At 35.9% G+C, this 19077-nt stretch overlaps 1 protein-coding gene across 3 annotated transcripts in view; it reads right to left on the bottom strand.

The window, feature by feature from the left end:
* The window catches only part of TRAPPC9 (trafficking protein particle complex subunit 9), a 942595-nt gene that overhangs the window by 753755 nt on the left and 169763 nt on the right, over positions 1-19077 (bottom strand). For all 3 annotated transcript variants that reach the window (XM_020967021.2, XM_020967026.2, XM_078153761.1), the window contains one exon: positions 11708-11793. In XM_020967021.2, the coding sequence (XP_020822680.1) occupies positions 11708-11793 (86 nt within the window). The remainder of the gene's footprint in view (positions 1-11707; positions 11794-19077) is intronic.

Here is a 19077-nt window from a genome sequence, read left to right on the forward strand (position 1 = left end):
GTGTTGCAATTTCAAAACTTTCAGCATAAATTAATACGTATACTTACACAGATGTAAGAAATGATGAACAGGATAGTTTCAGAAAAACCTAAAAAGACTTATACATCATCTGATGCAAAGTGAAATGAGTGGGAACCAGGAGAACATTGTACACAGTAACAGCAATATCGTATGACAATCACGAGTGAACGACTTAGCTATTCTCAGCAATACAATGATCCAAGAAAATTCCGAAGGACTTAAGATGAAAAATGTTTTTCCACCTCTAGAGAAAGAACTGAAGGAGTCTGAATGTAGATTGAAACATATTTTTTTTTGCTTTCTTTTTTCTTTTTTCTTTTTTTTTGGTCTGTGTTTTCTCTAACAACATGGCTGAGATGGAAATATGTTTTGCATGACTGCACTTGTATAATCTATATCAAACTGTTTGTCTTCTCAAGGAGGGGAGAAGAAGGGAAGGAGGAAGAAAATGCACAACTCAAAATTTTAAAAATTTTAAATTTTAATTTTTAATTTTAAAAATTTTAAAAACAAATTGTTTTATGTAATTAGAAAAAAATTAAATATAAAAATAAAAAATAAAAAAGTATACATACACAGTGAGCCTTCCTCTAACTAGAGACACATGTATACTATTTTAAATCATCATATTGAAAATACTGGCTAATTTTCTAAAACCAGAAGAAATAAAAATAATTTACCTAAACAATAATAAAATATTCTAGGTACCTTTAAGTTAGCCTTTCCTGATACCATCTTCCACCTCTGACCCCATACTTTCCTTTATCCCTTTGGCTCACTTAGAACAAATGTCGAAGCAATATGTTTGTACCTTTTTTACATAGTTTTCACATTCTGCTCTGAACTATAGCTATATCCATATATTATCTTGATTATTAAGACTGTAAATTCAAGGACGGCAAGTCACCTAGAATCAGTAAATATGTAAATAAACGTTTATTAAGCACCTACTATGTTCCAAGCACTGGGGATACACACACACAAAAAAAGCTCCTGCCCTCAAGGAACTTACAATTACAATGTAATGAGGAATCACATTTGGGAGTGATTTTTGATTCTTCCGTCTCTCACATCCCGCACATCTAATGAATTCAGAATGCCTATAATTTTTACCTCTGGAAAATGTATCATACATCTATATCTTCCACTTACTTTCCACTCTAACCACCCAAATTCTGGCCCTATGTTTCCCCTCAGCTAATCTATAGTACCATTGCTTCTGGAAAGGGCATATTAATGTAAAACACCCCTACACTTCTCAAACCAAACACTTTACTAGCTACTTCTCCCTTATGACTGTTGGCTCCCTAGAACAGCACAGCTCTTTGAGGGTAGGGACTGTTTTGTTACTAAATTCGCATACCTCATGGTTAACACAGCATTTGGCATATACTAAGTACTTAATAAATGCTTTTTGGAGCAGCTAGGTGGTGCAGTGGATAGAGCACCAGCCTGGAGTCAGGAGGACCTGAGTTCAAATCCAACCTCAGACACTTGACACTTACTAGCTGTGTGTCCCTGGGCAAGTCACTTAACCCCACTGCCAAGCTCCCTCAAAAAATGCTTTTTGTTCATTCATTCACCAATAACAGCCTCCTAAAATACCTTCCTATTTATAATCTTATTCCTTTTATCTTCTTTCCTTCAACACCTAAAAACATGTCCCCTCAAAAAGTATATTCTGATGGATCTATGACCTCATTCTCATTCTGAATATTGCCTCCAATGATGCTGATCACAATATCTCACCATTATACAAATAGCCTCACCATTCTGCAAGCTATTTGTCCATATGTTACCAAAGGACCTCCACCCAACACGAAGACAAAATCCCTCAGATGCCTTTGTCACAAGGTAGATACCAACAGGACATGTGGACTGTCCACTGGTTTTACTTTGCCATCAGTAAAAAAACTAGCTCTTCTATTTTTGATCATGCAACTCTTTAATTGCATCTTTTGCATTATTCCTCTCATGTAATTCCTCGTTTGTAATATGTGGCAGCCACCTCATGCCCCCGATGTATCTCTCTTTTGCTTTTCACCTTGAACTCTTCAGATATTATAGTATTCATGACTCATATCCATATAACATTACCAAAAGAACACTAACATTAAAAAGACGTGTGGGATTCTATCTCAAGGAAATTGAGGTAAAAAAAAAACTTTGCAATTTCCTTAAGGCAAACTCTCTCTATCTTCCCCATTCAATTCTGGGCCCACATTATTATCCATTTGCAGTGTCTATCCAAGCTATAAATGTTGAAGGATAAGCTCTATCCATCCATCTATATAGCAAAGTTTGGTTTTTCTTGTGTGGGAAGAGTTAAAACCAAACTCTTTGGAGTGATTATGGATCTCATTTGGGAGACTCTGTGGTTTCGTGAAATTAGCACATTACCTACAAACAGAAACATCAAGAAGGACCTCACCACCTATACACAATGCCTCTTCAACTAGGATCCTGCATTAAACTCCTCTCTGACAGTAATGAACATCTTTGATGATCAAGTACCTTCCAATTTTATGTCTTCCTTGCTGTTAGTAATCAGTGGGGAGCTAATATTATCTCTCTTATCTTTCAGATAATCTTGTTTGAAATATTAAAAGTTTGAAACTATTCATGATAGACTGTTTGTTAGAAGAGAGCCTTTAAAATGGAACTCTACCGAATCAACTTATTTTTTTATGGTCAACAAGCAATGTGGGATCTTGAATTATCTTTAGATTTCAATCAACTGTGTGCTGGTAAAATGCGATCTGTTGCGGAATGTCATTTCTAAAAGGCTTCCTATGCCTTTCTGTTACTCTTATTAAGCACACCTTCAATCAGGCATAGATCATTCTCATTAAATTGTACATAGATAGGAAAGTAGACATAGTGGTAAGTAGTCACTCATGAATCAACCATCTCTAAACAGATCTCTCATTCATCAGAGCAAAAATTAAAAGTAGTAAAAAAAAAAACTACAAGAATAAAAATGAGAAAAAGAAATGGCTTACAATGAAAACAAATTCAACTTAACTCGTTTAAACAAATGACTGAAATACTGAAAAAATGGAACTAAATATAGGAAAGGACACCCAAACTTATTAAAACAGTTGTGCAAAGAAGTTTAACTGATGCACATTAAATGTCACAACATGGAGAATAAAATATCCTAAGAATGATCTCAGAAAACATTTAATCTACTTACTGCAGCAATGACCTGACAGCTGAAAGCAACCTAGGTTAAGACAACAAATTAATTTTTAAAATATTACCAAAAAGATTGGGAAATGATTAAGAGAAATTATCACATCATAAAAGAACAAAAAGTAGTGAAAAGATAAACAATTTTAAAGACAGTTTGGTGAAAGCCTTAAGTTATCCAAAAAGCATTTAAAGCATGAAACCAAATCGGAAAAAACAAACAGATAAAAGACAGAAAAGATCTATCAACAATCATGAAGCCTCCATTTTGAGATGCCAGGATCAAAGTACTAGATGTGCTTCCTAAGGAAACAAATGTACTGAAGAAAAGAAGATGAGAAACGAAGCTAGAGAAGAACATGAATATATAAAGGAGGCCTGGGGTTGAAACAAGACAATTTTTAGGGCGTTTGCAAAAGATCAGTTCTCAAGATCCCTGAAGAAGGGGAAATTATCAATGGCATACAGGAAAATTTAAAAAAAAACCCTCAGATCTGATTTTTATTTTTTAACAAATGAGTGAAAGAATATCAATGAATACTGACTCATAGGCCCAGAGTAAGTACTCAATAAATGTTAGCTAAAATAAATAAAAATGAAATAAGTCAATTAAAAAGTTCATTTATTATTTCAAATACATGTAGTAACTCAAATAAAATTTTTATGGTGAACTTGCTGTAACTTATTTATAATTACCAGCATCTATCTGAATACCTTTTTATTATATATTAGTAATTATTATTATTATTCAACATAACATACATTTACATAACACACAGTATATTTTTACAAGCACTTTCATCCACATTCATCCTCAAAATGTCCTGGTAAAGTAGTTGGTACAGACATTAATATCATCTTCTCACAGATGAGGAAACTGAAGCCCAGGGATACAAAGTACTTTGTCCAAAGTAATACAAATGCAGTGCTCTTCTCATCACACAACCTTTCTTCTAACCACAAAGGTTCAAAAGTTCTTTAAAAACCAATTTCTTCTTTTAAAAGTACCTTTTTGTGGATAGAGCTCTGGGCCTTGGAGTCAGGAGGACCTGAGTTCAAATTTGACCTCAGAGACTTCACACTAGCTGTGTGATCCTGAGCAAGTCACTTAACCCCAACTGCCTCACTAAAAAGCAAAAAAAAAAAAAAACCTTTTTTATACAAAATGTACCAAAAATAAACTTTACTTCTGACCAGGTTAAAGAAGCACAAATCTGAAATTAGTAAACTCAGAATGAATGTGGCTCAAGTGCATTAGTGGGGTTTCATAGTACATTCACAGCTGCTGGGCTGCACATTTAATTTACCCAAGAACATAAAAATCATCTTGCGCAGTGTTTACTGAACAATATAATCAGGCTTTGTAGCTATAAATACTAATTCCAGTTCAGCCAATACTTGTTCTGTAACCTTGGGCAAATCATTTCTGTCTTAGGTTTAATTAGCATGTAATCATGTGGCTAATACTCAAACATCCATGTTAAAGGAGAAAGAGGCATAGGCCTAATAAATGAAGTACTAAAATGTCATGTGCCAAACAATCAGGGATTTTAAAAATCCTGAAGATAACAATCAAGCAGGAAAAATTAGACACAAACACTGGAAAACATGGTATACTAAAAAGATCATCAGAATGAGCATGAGATCTGGATTCAAATCCCAACTCTGCTACCACATCACTGTGAAGTCCTTAAAAACTCATTTCCCCTTCTCTTGTTGTTGTTTAGTCATTTCAAGTTGTGTCCAACTCTTCATGACCCCATTTGGGGTTTTCTTGGAAAAGATACTAGAGTGGTTTGCCATTTCCTTATATAGCTCATTTTCCAGATGAGGAACTGAGGTAAACTGGGTTGAGTGACTTGCCCAGGGTCACACAGAGAGTAAGTCTCGAAGACCACATTTGAACTCAGGAAAAAAGAGTCTTTCTGACTCCAGGCACTCTATCCACTGTGCCACCTAGCTGCCCCTCCCATCTCTAGCCCTCAGTTAACTCAGCTGTAACATAATGGAGTCAGACTATAATGTCTCCAGGATCTCCAACTATAATGTTCTATGCTCAAATCAACAAGCCAAGAAACATGTAGAGAATATGTTACATAGAGAGACCCAACATCCCTTGCTCCTGCCCAGTGCAAAGAAGCCTGGCTCCAAAGTTTCATTCCCTCCATCAACAAGCTAAGACACACTGGAAGGGTAATAAACCTCGTAGAAGTATACACCAAAATACAAAGTTCCAAATTCTCTCTACAATAAGATTGACTATCCTTTAAAAAAAAAAAAAAACTTCAGGTCTGTTGAAGAAGCACACCCTAGATATATAGTTCCTGTGACACTGTCACTCAGTACTCCCAGTTTCCTAGTCTCACTACATTAGATGTGCAAGCAGAATGCAAATATTCTCTCCTGCCAAACCCTAACCTGATGCAATATTACTCTGATTGCCCTAAAGGCCCACTATGACCTGATTCACTCAGAATTTTGTATTTGACATTAAGAATTTCTGAATTTGAATCCCTCTCCAGATTCTTACTACTTACTACTTTATGACCATGGGCAAGTTACTTAAATCCTTCTGGGCCTCAGTTTCCACATCTGGAAAAACTGGACATTAGAGTTGACAGCCTCTAAGGTCTCTTCTAAATCAATGATGTTATGAATAGCCCGCTCATTCCTTTGGAACACTCGACTTTATGATCAAATTCTCGTATATCCTAAGCTTTTCATAAAAATTCCTTACACTTCACCTTAATAAAAACTGTCTGTCCCTGGAAGATTCCTTATTTCCCTTGGAAACCCTTTATATTAGTGGCTAATCCTTCTCCCACTACTCTTGACAGAGAGGTCCAAGAGAAATAATAGACATACACCTAGGTCCCCACTGCTACTCCAAATTCATTCTTCTACCAGCATCTCTCAGTGACCTTTGTTGAGGTCCATCCTATCCACTGGTATGACAATCTCCCACCAAGGCCTCAGAGGCCATGATGGGAATTAGAAAGACTGAGGTGTCAGGAAGTAGGCTTAGTGATACCCAAACCAGGACCACAGATTCCAAACTAAACATCAAAGAGATCAATAAATAAAATGCCTGCACTAGGGTGGTTGTGAGGAGTAGAAAAAAAGGAAATAACTGTGGAAAATGTTGAGAAGGTAAAATCCACTAAACTAGGCAACAGAATGGGCATGGGGGAAGGGCAGGGTGAATGACAGAGAGAAAGTACAATTAAGGATGTCTCAAAGGTTGTTCATCTAGGTTACTACATAGATGGGGATGCTCTCAATAGAAATAAAAAGGTTAGGAAGAGAGATGAGTTTGGGTCAAAAGATCCTGTTTTGGATATGTTGAATTTGAGATAGCTATTGGCAGATAAGACTTCTGAACTAGAATGGGACGCTCAAGAACATTAATTTTTAAAAAGGCTTAATACACTGATATGTATGCTGGCTCCATCTCAAAAGCACTGAACTGGTCCAAATAAAAGCCAAACTTTTCCCCCTCAAAATCTTGTTTGTATAACATCTGAGCGAAGCCTATAATCATTGCCATTTCTGAGCGGATATCTGTGTTTTCCCCCTTTTAAAAAGATCTCATTTAATGGGTGTGACCCAGATTCAGGTTGTTCAAATTCCACAAGTCTTAATGCTTCCCAAGGAGGCCTAACTCATCAAATATTTACATGTGCTATTAGCTCTAATCAAGGCAGAAAGTCTTAAACAAATAATTAGCTTTGACTGTAGAATTACACACAAAAGCACTATTGATGACTGTGCCAACAGTTCTTCCTTATGGTAACCAATACCTGGTTCTTGAGTCAGAAAGGTCAGAAAATTTGTATTTTTGACTTAATTTTTTCAATATAAGAAGCTTGGATGAATTTAGTTCAACTTTCTTTTCCCTTGCCTACCCTGAAGCAGCACACTTGCAGAGCATTTTACAATTTATAAATTACTTTTAGCACTACCACCCTGTCAGATGGGTATCAAGAAGATTGATCAATCAATCGATAAACATTTATTAAGCACCTACTGTATGCCAGGCACTATACTAAGCACTGGGGATAAAACCAAGAGATAAAAGATACTATAACTAACTTTACAGAGGATCAGAGAAGTAAAATGACTAGCTCACAATCACACAACCCACCAGTAGCAGAACTAGTAAATGGTAAATAGTAAATCTGGGATACAAACATAATTATTCTGATACCAAATCCAGTGTTTTTTCAACAGGTCACTTTTTTTTTAAATCCTATTTGAACCTCTCTCACCTTTTAGAGTTTTAAGTAATCTGCTTCTACATTTCTTAGTGGGTTACTCTCTTTGGGGGAAAGTTCAATAATAATAAAAACTTATTTTATACTTATTCTGTTTCTTGTGTGTGTCCTTTCTCCCCAAATTCCCTGCATAAATTATCTTCACAATGAATTTTTGTCTTGCTTGTAATTTAAGTGCAATGAAATATCCCAATCTTCATTTGACTATTACACTGGAGAATTTCACATGCTCCTCTCTAAAGGTAGAAATGGTTTCATTAAGAGGAAAAAATACATTTCATTTATGTATATCATACAAATGCTTAACCACAGCTTACATCTATAAAGTGCTTAAATTTAGAATTTTCGAAAACAACCTTGTGAGGCAGACTTGTCTATTTGCAAAAAATCATCTCTCTTATTTTGGTAATGAGGAAACTGAGTCTCAGAGTCTAGGTCTCAGACTTTTGAAACTCACATAGCTAGTACACCATAAAATTTAAAGATCATCTCATTCAAAAAGATAGGAAATGAGGCCCTTGAAAGGGAAATGGCTTGGTGAAGGCCTAAAACACAGGCAGGAAGTAGCAGAGTCAGGGATGAAACTGATGGCTTCTAACTCCAAATCCTCCATTTATTCTGAAAGCATTACTGCAGCTATTAGTAAGTTGCCTACTATCAATCTGATGTTTCATGAAAAAATTCCTAAACTAGTTTTCCTTACTAGTATCAGGGAAGAGACTGATTTTCTTTGATGGGCATAATGCTTTGTCAAGTCGGCGGGGTGGGGGGAGGGCAGAGGGGCGCAGAGGGGAGAAAAGAGGCACAAGGCAAAATCCAAGTCTGAAACTCCTGTGACTTTACCACAGGCAGTAAATATTTCTGTAAAATTAAATCAAGAATCTGGCAAGTCCTTCATAAGAACATAAATGATATACAGGTACCTCAATGAAACCTCCCATTATCTTCCCAGTCTCCTATGAGCTTTCATAGTACCTTGCGTCTCTCTCATTACACTTTCATAGTACATTATGCATCTCACATATTTTTGTACGTCTGGGCTCCTCTTCAAACAGCTAGTTCCTTGAGGGCAGAGACCTTATCTTATATTGTCCCTTGTCCATAGTAAGTGCCTAATGAATTGAACAAACATTCAGTTGCAATCTAATTTTTTCCTTTTGATAAACAAGTACTCAATGTCCACTACACACAAGCAATTATGCTAGGCACTATAGGTTACAAAAGTGAATTGTAAAATGGTATCAAAACTCAGATCATGAAGAGAGAGTATCAAATAATTAATTTCTTCAGATAGTTGTCACTTTGCCATATTTAATTTAATCAAGACTCTTAGGACAATGTACATAATGAAGATATGACAATTTTTGAAAATGCAAAAGCCAAAGAAAACAAAATTCATAAATAAATCAAGAGAAAAATATTAATAATACAGCAACAATTATGTTTTAAGTCCTGATCAGAAGATAGAGGGTAAGGTCTCTCAGCCACCAGTCAATGTAAAAGGCCCACCAAAAAGTGTTCAGTATCTTAAAAACTTGTCATGTTAATAAAGGATTATTAGGTTTATTTTGTATAGCTCCAGAGGTCACCACTAATAAATACTATTGGATTAAAGTTACAGGACCCAGTTTCAGCTCCAGAAGAATTAAATTTTTAATGACTACAGATGTTCAATGATGGAAGGGATATTCTGAAGATATAATGAGCTCCCCATCACTGAAGAAATTTGAGCAAAAGACCCATACAGATGATTCTCATTTGAGGTGGGAATTGATTCAGACAACCTACAAATGTGACTTCTAACTCTTATTCTGTAATTAAATACCCAAGAAAAATTTAAAAAGCCATTCCACTGACAGGATTTAAAAAGCAACCTGGTATTAGAAGTCTTTAAAGTATAGTAAACATCTGTCACATCTTAAAGGAAGTCTATGTTAATTAGATTATAAATCCCGTAAGGGCAGAGACCAGGTCTTGTTCATATTTGTACCTTCTCCCAGCACCAAGCACAGGGGTATTATTGCACATAAAATAATAGAAGTTAGAGGACCAGGGTTGAAATCTGCTACCTCCAATTTGGGTAACCTTGGTCAAGGCATTTAATAATTCTGGCAAATAAGCCTAGGTGAAACAGCAAGGGGTCTTGAGGAAGAGAGAGGAAGTACATGACAGACCAGTCAAAAGACTACCACTACACCCCCATCTCCCTTCACACCCCTAGGCAACTCAGAACTCAGCCTAACACCTGTTGCCCACCTCCACCAGTTCTGCTTCCACACTGGGCTTACAGCCATTATCCAGAAAAGCCATCCCAATGGAGATAGGGCCTGCATTAGCCACCCACACTGCCAAGTAGAACGTGAACTCCTTGAGAAGAGGGACTGTTGCTTTCCTACGTGTATCCCCAATGATTAAGATATTGCTTTGCACACTTTAAATGTTCAAAAGCTTTTTCATTCACTTATTATGTGTCTCAGTTTTCTCATCAGGAAAATGAGAGAGTTAAACTAGATAACCCTTGAGGTCCCTGCAAGCTCTAAATTTATGATTCTATGATCTGGTAAACACATTCAATTAATTTTGAGGCAGTATGATATAGAAAAAAATAAATAAATAAAATGAACTGCAGTTAAGGGTCAGAGAACAAGAGATCAAATCCCAATCAGTTCTACCACTTGCTAGCTTTTGTTCCTGAGCCTGTCATGTCTGAAGCCCAGTTCCTTCATCTATAAAATGGGAACAACAGATTTAAAACACAAGTAGGGTGTAAACAAATTGTTTAAAGAAAAAACAAGAAAAGAGGGGAAAAGGAAAGTATTAGTGTAGAAAGGGCAAAAATGGGGGTAGAACTTGATATTTTCCATAATTTGGGGCTTGTGAGAAATAAAGTACACAAATATAAAGGAAGATGTGGAAATAGTGGTACCAGATGAACCTCACTCTTTTCTGTAATGGACAAAAGAGGACTGAACACACATACACACACACACCACATACACACATACCAGTTTGATGTTCAATACATCAGATTCAGCAGAAAAACAAGTGGAAATTGGGGGTGAGGTTTTAGGAGGGAGGATAATACAGATAAAACAGAACAGTCACAAGCAAAACAGACTCCTTGATCATGCCAGTGGAGAGGAGGGATTAAGACATGGAGAGGAAGAAAAATGGAAGAACTAGAATCTAACGGTGTGCCTTAGTTTACCTCTTAGATAACTGGCAACTGCTAAATAAAGAGTGGTATATGAAAGTATTGCCTCATATGAATTGAGCCAACAAAATATCCGAAAATCCTGGAAGAGTATGAACCGATACAAAGTGAAGTGAGAAGAATCAGAAGAACAATTTAGACAAGAACAACAGCACTATAAGGAAAAACAACTCTGAAAGACTTCAGAGCTTTAATCAATGCAATAACCAATCATGTCTCCGAAGGAACTGTGATGAAGTATGTTACCATTTTCCTGGCAGAGGTCAAGGACATAAGATACAAGAGACATACATTTTGGACATAGCCACCAGACAGATACATTTTGCTTGATTAGCCTTATTTGTTACAAGCTTGGGGTGCGTGCGTGCGTGCGTGTGGGTGTGGGTGTGGGGGTTGTGTGTGTTTCTTTCTCTTGTTTTTAACTGGGGAAGTAGCAATATTGATGACCTCTCCCCCCTAACAAGACCATGGAAAGATTTTTTTTTTAATGTACAAGAGAGAACAGAAGGAAGTTCAGGTGAAAGCATGGATGAACAGGGCAATTTTGAAATTTGAAAAATTTGAAAGTGTACAGTTTATTATGTAAGATGGGTGGTACGATAAAGCCCTGGGCCTGGAGTGAGGAAGACCTCAGTCTGAATCCATGCCTTACTAAGCCATGTGACCCTGAGCAAGTGATTTAACCTCTGCTTGCCTCAGTTTCCTCAACTACAAAAAATGGAGCTAATACCACATACTTTGCATGGTTTTAGTGAGGATCAAATGAGATAATCCTTATAAAGTAATTAGTACAGTGCCTGGAAAATAGTAAGTGCTATATAAATGTTTATTCTCTTCCCTTATCCTTACCCACTTTTTAAAAAACTAAGTGGTATGAAGTGGAAACTCACAGTTTCATATGGAAGCCTATTTTTGTGTTCTGATGTGTGTCCTGAAATCCTCATTTTATTTTTAAGTTTAAAATTTAAAAATCCATTGGTAATGATAAATGAGTCATGGCACATACCATATTCTCCACACGAAGTTCAAATGGCATCGGATTATACACCATCAGTTGGACTTCACAAACATCTCCTTGAACCCACTGGAAATCTACAGAAAATACAACCAAAAAAAAAAAGCATTAATTTTTATATCTTTCTACATTTAAAATGGTTTTCAGGATTTTGCTTTAGCCACCATTTTTTCCTAATAAGGCAGACAATTACAATCACCATTACAGAAAGAATTAAAACTAATTTTTCACTAGTTCTCTCCACCATAGAGCAAAGTGGGATATACAGTACCATCTTATGCCTGACATTTCAACAACAATCCAACCTTAAAGAGGTCTGTCATACTTAATCTACATTAGACATTCATTGGAAACAGGTCCAATACACAACAACAACATGCCAGTCAATAAAGGAGTAGGCACCAGCCAGGATGAATAGTCCTATACTACAGCAGGGTCAACAATCTATACATAGGGGCCAAAAAGTATATGAATGATGATTCTAGAATGGCTTCTTAAGTCATCTGCATTGCTCCTCAAATAAGATGCCAGAGTCACTGGCCTCAACTACCGACAGCCTCGAAGAATAAGAGAAAACAGAATGGAAGAATGTTAAAGTTGGAGTAAAATTAGGGATCACGTACTCCAACCTCCTAGTTAATTTTTGGTTTGTTTTTAACAATTTTCATTGATGCTTTCTGCTTTTGCATTAAATTAATTTCCAAATATATCCCTCTTTTTCTTCTCTGCTCAGCAAAATTTCCTCTGTAACAAAGATTTAAAAAGAGGGGAAAAATCAGCTCATAAAAATGAACACATCCCCAACATCTCACAATATATGTAATGTTACACACCTATAGTCTCTCTTACTCTGAAACAAAAGTTTCTTAATTACTCTCTAAGATCGAGTTCTGCTTACGGGAGAAAAGATGGCACAGAAGTAAGGCATTCTCATCCTCTCTTATTGACCTCTGAAAGCCCAGAAAATATCGACCCAGGAAAAACCCTGGAACAGCTAAGCCAGAAGAAAGATGGGGCGCAGCAGTGTTGTAGTCCAGGAAGCTGGGGGAATTAACAGGAAAGGCCCCTCTCACTATGGGAGAGGGGGAGCAGTATAAGACAGGAGGCATCCCAGAAAGCCAATGACAAGCCCCACCTAGAGCCTCAACAGAGGCAGGGAAACACGGGCTTGGAAAACCACCACAAGTGATGGCATTCTCCAGCAGCCAAATCACCAGGTGCCTGGGCACAACACTGGGAAGCAAAACTACAGAAGTGGGTTAAATGGATCAAGGTAAATGGATTAATTTGATCTAATTAAGGGATTGTACTTGGAGAAAAGGAAAGGAAGAGGAAGACAAGGGTAAATGAAAAGGCACAAAAACCTAATACAGTAGAAGGAAAGAAGAGAGGGCGATGAGCATTGTTTGAACCTTACTCTCATCAGATTTGGTTCAAAGAGGGAATAACATAATCAGGTAAGTACAGAAAACTAACTTACCCTATAGAAAGTGGGGGGGAGAAAAAAGAAAAGGAAGAGTGGAATAGAAGGGAGGGAAGAAGTACAAAAGGCAAAGAGAAAGAAAAGGGAGGGGGTGGTCTAAAGCAAAACTCTAGTGAAGAGTGAAAAGGAGAAAGGAGAGAGAAAAGTATAAACATGGGGGGGGAAATAGGATGGAGAGAAAGACACAGATAGTAATCATAACTCTGAATATGAATGGAATGAACTCTCCCATAAAATGGAAGCAGACAGCACAGTGCATTAAGAACCATAATCCTACAATATGTTGTTTACAAGAAACATTTGAAGCAAAGGAATACAAACAGAGTAAAGGCAAAAGGCTGAAGCAGAATATATTATGCTTCAGCTGAAGTAAAAAAAGCAGAGGTAGCAATCATGATCTCAGAAAAAGCAAAAACAAAAACAGATCTAATTAAAAGAGATAAGGGAGGAAACTACATCCTGCTAAAAGGTACCATAGACAATGAACTAATATCATTACTAAACATATATGCACCAAGTGTATAGCATCCAAATTCTTAAAGGAGAAGTTAAGGGAGATACAAGAAGAGATAGACAGTAAAACTATACTAGTGGGGGACCTCAATCTCCCTCTCTCAGAACTAGATAAATCTAATCACAAAATAAACAAGAAAGAAGTTAAAGAGATGAATAGAATTTTATAAACGTTAAATACTGTTGACCTCTGAAGAAAACTGAATGGGGACAGAAAGGAATATACATTTTTGTCAGCAGTATATGGTACCTCCACAAAGATTAAAAATGTCCTAGGGTATAAAAACCTCACAATACAATGCAGAAAGGCAGAAATGTTAAATGCATCCTTTTCAGATCATGATGCAATAAAAATTACATGTAATAAAGTGCCATGGAAAGATAGACTAAAAATTAATTGGAAACTAAATAATATAATCCTAAAGAATGAGTGGGTCAAGCAATAAGTCATAGAAACAATCAATAACTTCATCCAAGAGAATAACAATAATGAGACAACATACCAAAACTTATGGGACGCAGCAACAGCGGTCCCCAGGGGAAGTTTTATATCTCTAAATACTTACATGAATAAAATAAATAAAGAAAAAAATCAATGAATTGGGCATGCAACTAAAAAATCTAGAAAAAAAATTTTTAATCCCCAATTAAATACCAAATTAGAAACTGCGAAAACCAAAGGAGAGAGATTAAGAAAACTGAAATTAAGAAAACTATTGAACTAATAAATAAAACTAAGAGCTGGCTTTATGGGGGAAAAAACCAATAAAATAGATAAACCCTTGGTTAACTTCATTTAAAAAAAAAAGAAGAAAACCAAATTATCAGCATTAAAAAATGAAAAGGGTGAATTCACCACCAATGAAGAAGAAATCAAAACATAATTAGGAGGTACTCTGCCTAACTGTATGCCAATAAATTTGATTGACAATCTTAGTGAAATTGATGAATATTTACAAAAATATAAGTTGTTCAGATTAACAGAAGAGGACATAAAATGCTTAACCCCACTTCAGAAAAAGAAACTGAACAAGTCATCAATGAACTCCCTAAGAAAAAATCACCAGGGCCAGATAGATTTACAAGTGAATTCTATCAAAAATTTAAAGAACAATTAATTCCAATACTATATACATTATTTGGGAAAATAAGTGAAGAAGGAATCCTACCAAATTCTTTTTATGATACAAATATAGTGCTGATACCTAAAGTGGGAAGAGTCAAAACTGAGAAAGAAAAATTATAGACTAATTTCCCTAATGAATATAGATGCAAAAATTTTAAATAAAATATTGGCAAAGAGATTACAACAACTAATCTCAAGGATAATACACTATGACCAGATAGGATTTATACCAGGAATGCAAGGCTGGTTCAATATTAGAAAAACATCAGCATAATTGACCATATCAACAACAAAACTAACAGAAATCATATGATTACCTGAATAGATGCGGAAAAAACATTTGATAAAATACAATACCCATTTGTATTAAAAATACTAGAGAGCATAGGAATAAATGGAGTCTTCCTTAAAATAATAAATAGCATCTATCTAAAACCTTCAGCAAGTATTATATGTAATGGGGATAAGCTAAAAGCATTTCCAATAAGATCAGGGGTGAAACAAGGATGTCCATTATCACCACTGTTCTTCAATATTGTACTAGAAGTGTTAGCTTTAGCAATTAGAGAGGAAAAAAGAAACTGAAAGAATTAGAATAGACAAAGAAGAAACAAAGCTATCACTCTTTGCAGATGATATGATGATATACTTAGAGAATCCTAGAGAATCAAGTGAAAAATTACTTGAAATAATAAGCAAATTTAGCAAAATTGCAGGATATAAAATAAACCCACACAAATCATCAGCATTTCTATATAATACTAACAAAGCCCAACAGCAAGAGATAGAAAGAGAAATTCCATTTAAAGTTAGTGTAGACATTATAAAACATTTAGGAGTCTACATGCCAAAACAAACTCAGGAACTACATGAACACAATTATAAAACACTTTTCACACAAATAAAGTCGGATCTAAAAAACTGGAAAAATATCAGTTGCTCATGGGTAAGCCCAGCTAATACAATAAAAATGACAATTCTACCTAAATTAATTTACTTATTCAGTTCTATACCAATCAAACTACCAAAAATTATTTTATAGAGCTAGAAAAAACTATAACAAAATGCATCTATCTGGAAGAACAAAAGGTTCAGAATATCAAGAGAATTAATGAAAAGAAATGCAAGGGAAAGAACCTAGCTGTACGAGGTCTTAAACTGTATCGTAAAGCAGCAATCATCAAAATTACTTGGTACTGGCTAAGAAATAGAATGGCGGATCAGTGGAAGAGGTTATGTATACAAGACACAATGGTCAATGACTATAGTAATCTGCTATTTGATAAATCTAAAGACTCCAGCTTTTGGAATAAGAAACCACAATTAACAAAAACTGCGGGGAAAACTGGAAAATAGTATGGCAGAAACTGGCATAGATCAACATCTTACACCCTATACCAAGATAAAGCCAGAATGGGTACAGGATTTACAAACAAAGGGTGAGAGTATAAGCTAATTAGGAGAGCAAGGAATAGCTTAACAGTCAGATCTATGGACAAGGGAAGAATTTAAGACCAAACAAGATAGAGAACATTATGAAATGCAACATGGATAATTTTGATTACATTAAATTGAAAACCTTTTGCACAAACAAAGCCAATGCCACCAAGATTAGGAGGGAAACAGAAAAATGGAAAAGAATTTTAACAACCAGAGTCTCTCATAAAGCCCTCATTTCTAAAATGTATAGAGAACTGAGTCAAATTTATAAGGATACAAGTCATTCACCAAGTGATAAATGGTGAAAGGATATGAACAGCAAGTTTTCAGATGAAGAAATTAAAGCCATCTATAGTCATATGAAAAAATTCTCTAAATCACTACTGATTAGAGAAATCCAAATCAAAATGACTCTGAGGTATCACATCATGCCTATCAGATTGGCTAACATGACAAAATAGGAAAATGATAAATACTGGAGAAGATGTGGAAAAATTGGAACATAAATGCATGGTTGGTGGAGTTGTGAATTGATCCAACCATTCTGGAGAGCAATTTGGAACTTTCTCTACACTTCAATCTATCCCCACTCAGCTATCAAATTGATACTCCTAAAGTACAGGTCCTACCAAGTCATTCCCCCTTAATCCTCCATTCAGTCAACCTCAGTGGCTTTCTATTATTTCAATATATCAAATATAAAATCCACTGGCTTTTATAGCCTTCCATAACCTAGTCCCTTCCTACCTGTGCAGTGCTTTTACACCGTATTATATCCATTCACAACCCACCCATGTATGCTGCAATCCAGTGACACGGAGCTGCTTGCTATTTCACCTCCTGACTCCAGGCATTTTCACTGGTTATCACTCATGATTGGAACTTTCTACCTCCTCATCTATGCCTCATGGCTTCCTTCAAATCTTATCCGAAGTCTTATCTTCTGCAAGAAGGCTTTAGAGATCTCTCTTAATTCTAGTGCCTTCCCACTGCTGATTATCTCCAAATTGTCCTGTTCGTATCTTGTTTTGCTTATCGTCTCCCCCCCTTGATGGTTAACTCCTGGAGAACATAGGCTGTTTTTTTCCTTTCTTTGTATTCCCTGTACATAGTCCAGTGCCTGGCACTTAGCAGTCATTTAATAAATGCTTACTGATTGACTTGTTGACTCCATCCAATACCTCTTATTACCACAGAGGTGACTCTAGGTTCTTAAAGATGATGAAAAAAAAGAACATAAATATTACCAAGCTAGAAAGGGTTCAAGATTGGCCTGGCGATGATAATTTACCCAAAGCTAAATTCAGTGAGGCGCAGAACCTCAGATTGACTACTCGGTAAATTTTTTGATTCCAGAAAATTTCTAAGACTCTTTCTAAGTAAAGCAACAGATGCAATTTCATCACCTTGACAAAATTACAGGGCCTTGAAGTCCTACAGTATTACTAGCCTTGCACTATCTCCTTCAAAAGGTTGATATAAAAAAAGCACTTTGTAAATCATTACAAGGAAACAGAGATGTGAGCTATTATTGGAGACATCTCTGGTACAGTAGAAAGAGCACTAGATTTGATGTCAGAAAACTGGGGAATCAACATCGAGGGATAAAACCCTTGGATCATATGCCTCACCCAGGCTAGCTGTGAATTAATTACATTATAAACCACAAAATGCTATATGCATGCCAGCTGATCAATAGCTTTTTTGTTGGTTGCTCCGGATTTATGATTTCATTAATGTTTGGAATTCCTAGTAAGGGAATTCCTTCTGGCACCACTTCTACAACTTGTAGCCTTAAAGACTTAGGCAGGGCACTGAGAGATTATATAACTCAGCCCAGATCACACAAAGGCAGGACTTAAACCTAAGTCCTCCTGACCCTGAGTCTAGCTCTCTACCCACTACCCTATGGTGCTACTTGGCATACTCACTAGTTGTTGTTGTTGTTGTTGTTGTTGTTGCTGCTGTTGTTGCTGTTACTAATAGGTCTGGGAAAACCAGAATAGCTACCAACTAGCAAAGCCAACTTTTTTTTTTTAGTTTTGGATTATTCTGGACTTGACAAACACCAACAAACCTAAACTTTTCTCTTTAAAAAAAAAAAGAACAGAGAAAGAGCATTGTATATGACACTACTAACCTCATTATGTACAGTTAATTTTTTGTTTTGAGTTCTTTAAAGAATGTACTAAATTCAGCATGCTACCTCCAAAAGTTATATTGTTTGTGTGTCCCTCTAAAATTCCTTTTGTTCACTTCTGTACATTTTTAAATGATTCACTGATGCTTTTTTTTCATATTAAGGCCACTACCCCTTTTGATAACTCCAAAAAAAACTGTTTAATCTTCCTTGTAATAAGTTAGTGTAGTCATGCAAAAAATCCATTTATTGGCCATTCTAAAAATATATGCCTCGTTCCGCATCTCTAGTCCATCACTTCTGCCAATAGGCAGGAAACATGTCCATTCCTGGTATTCTGGAGTCATGATTAGTCACTGCACTCATCAGAGTTCTTAAGTAAGGAGAACTCTTAAAAGTCTCTTTCCAGATTAGGCCAAATCACCTATTTTTTCCCAATGTACATGGAAAATCTCTCCTGTAACAATCTACATTTCCAGTTTTCCCCAAACCATGATTACTGGAGTCAACAAGTCAAAGAGACATGAAACTTAAGAAAGTCTTCAAATGTCAACAAAGGAAGACTGCATGAAAAATTGCTTTTAAGGATTCTTATTTATTACTACTTAGCAGTAATGATAACTTCAGTAATTATAACTCACTCAGGTATACACTGTTCA

Source organism: Phascolarctos cinereus, unplaced genomic scaffold, assembly GCF_003287225.1.
Source record: "Phascolarctos cinereus isolate Bilbo 61053 unplaced genomic scaffold, phaCin_HiC Scaffold_4;HRSCAF=312, whole genome shotgun sequence".
Taxonomy (NCBI): Eukaryota; Metazoa; Chordata; class Mammalia; order Diprotodontia; family Phascolarctidae; genus Phascolarctos; species Phascolarctos cinereus.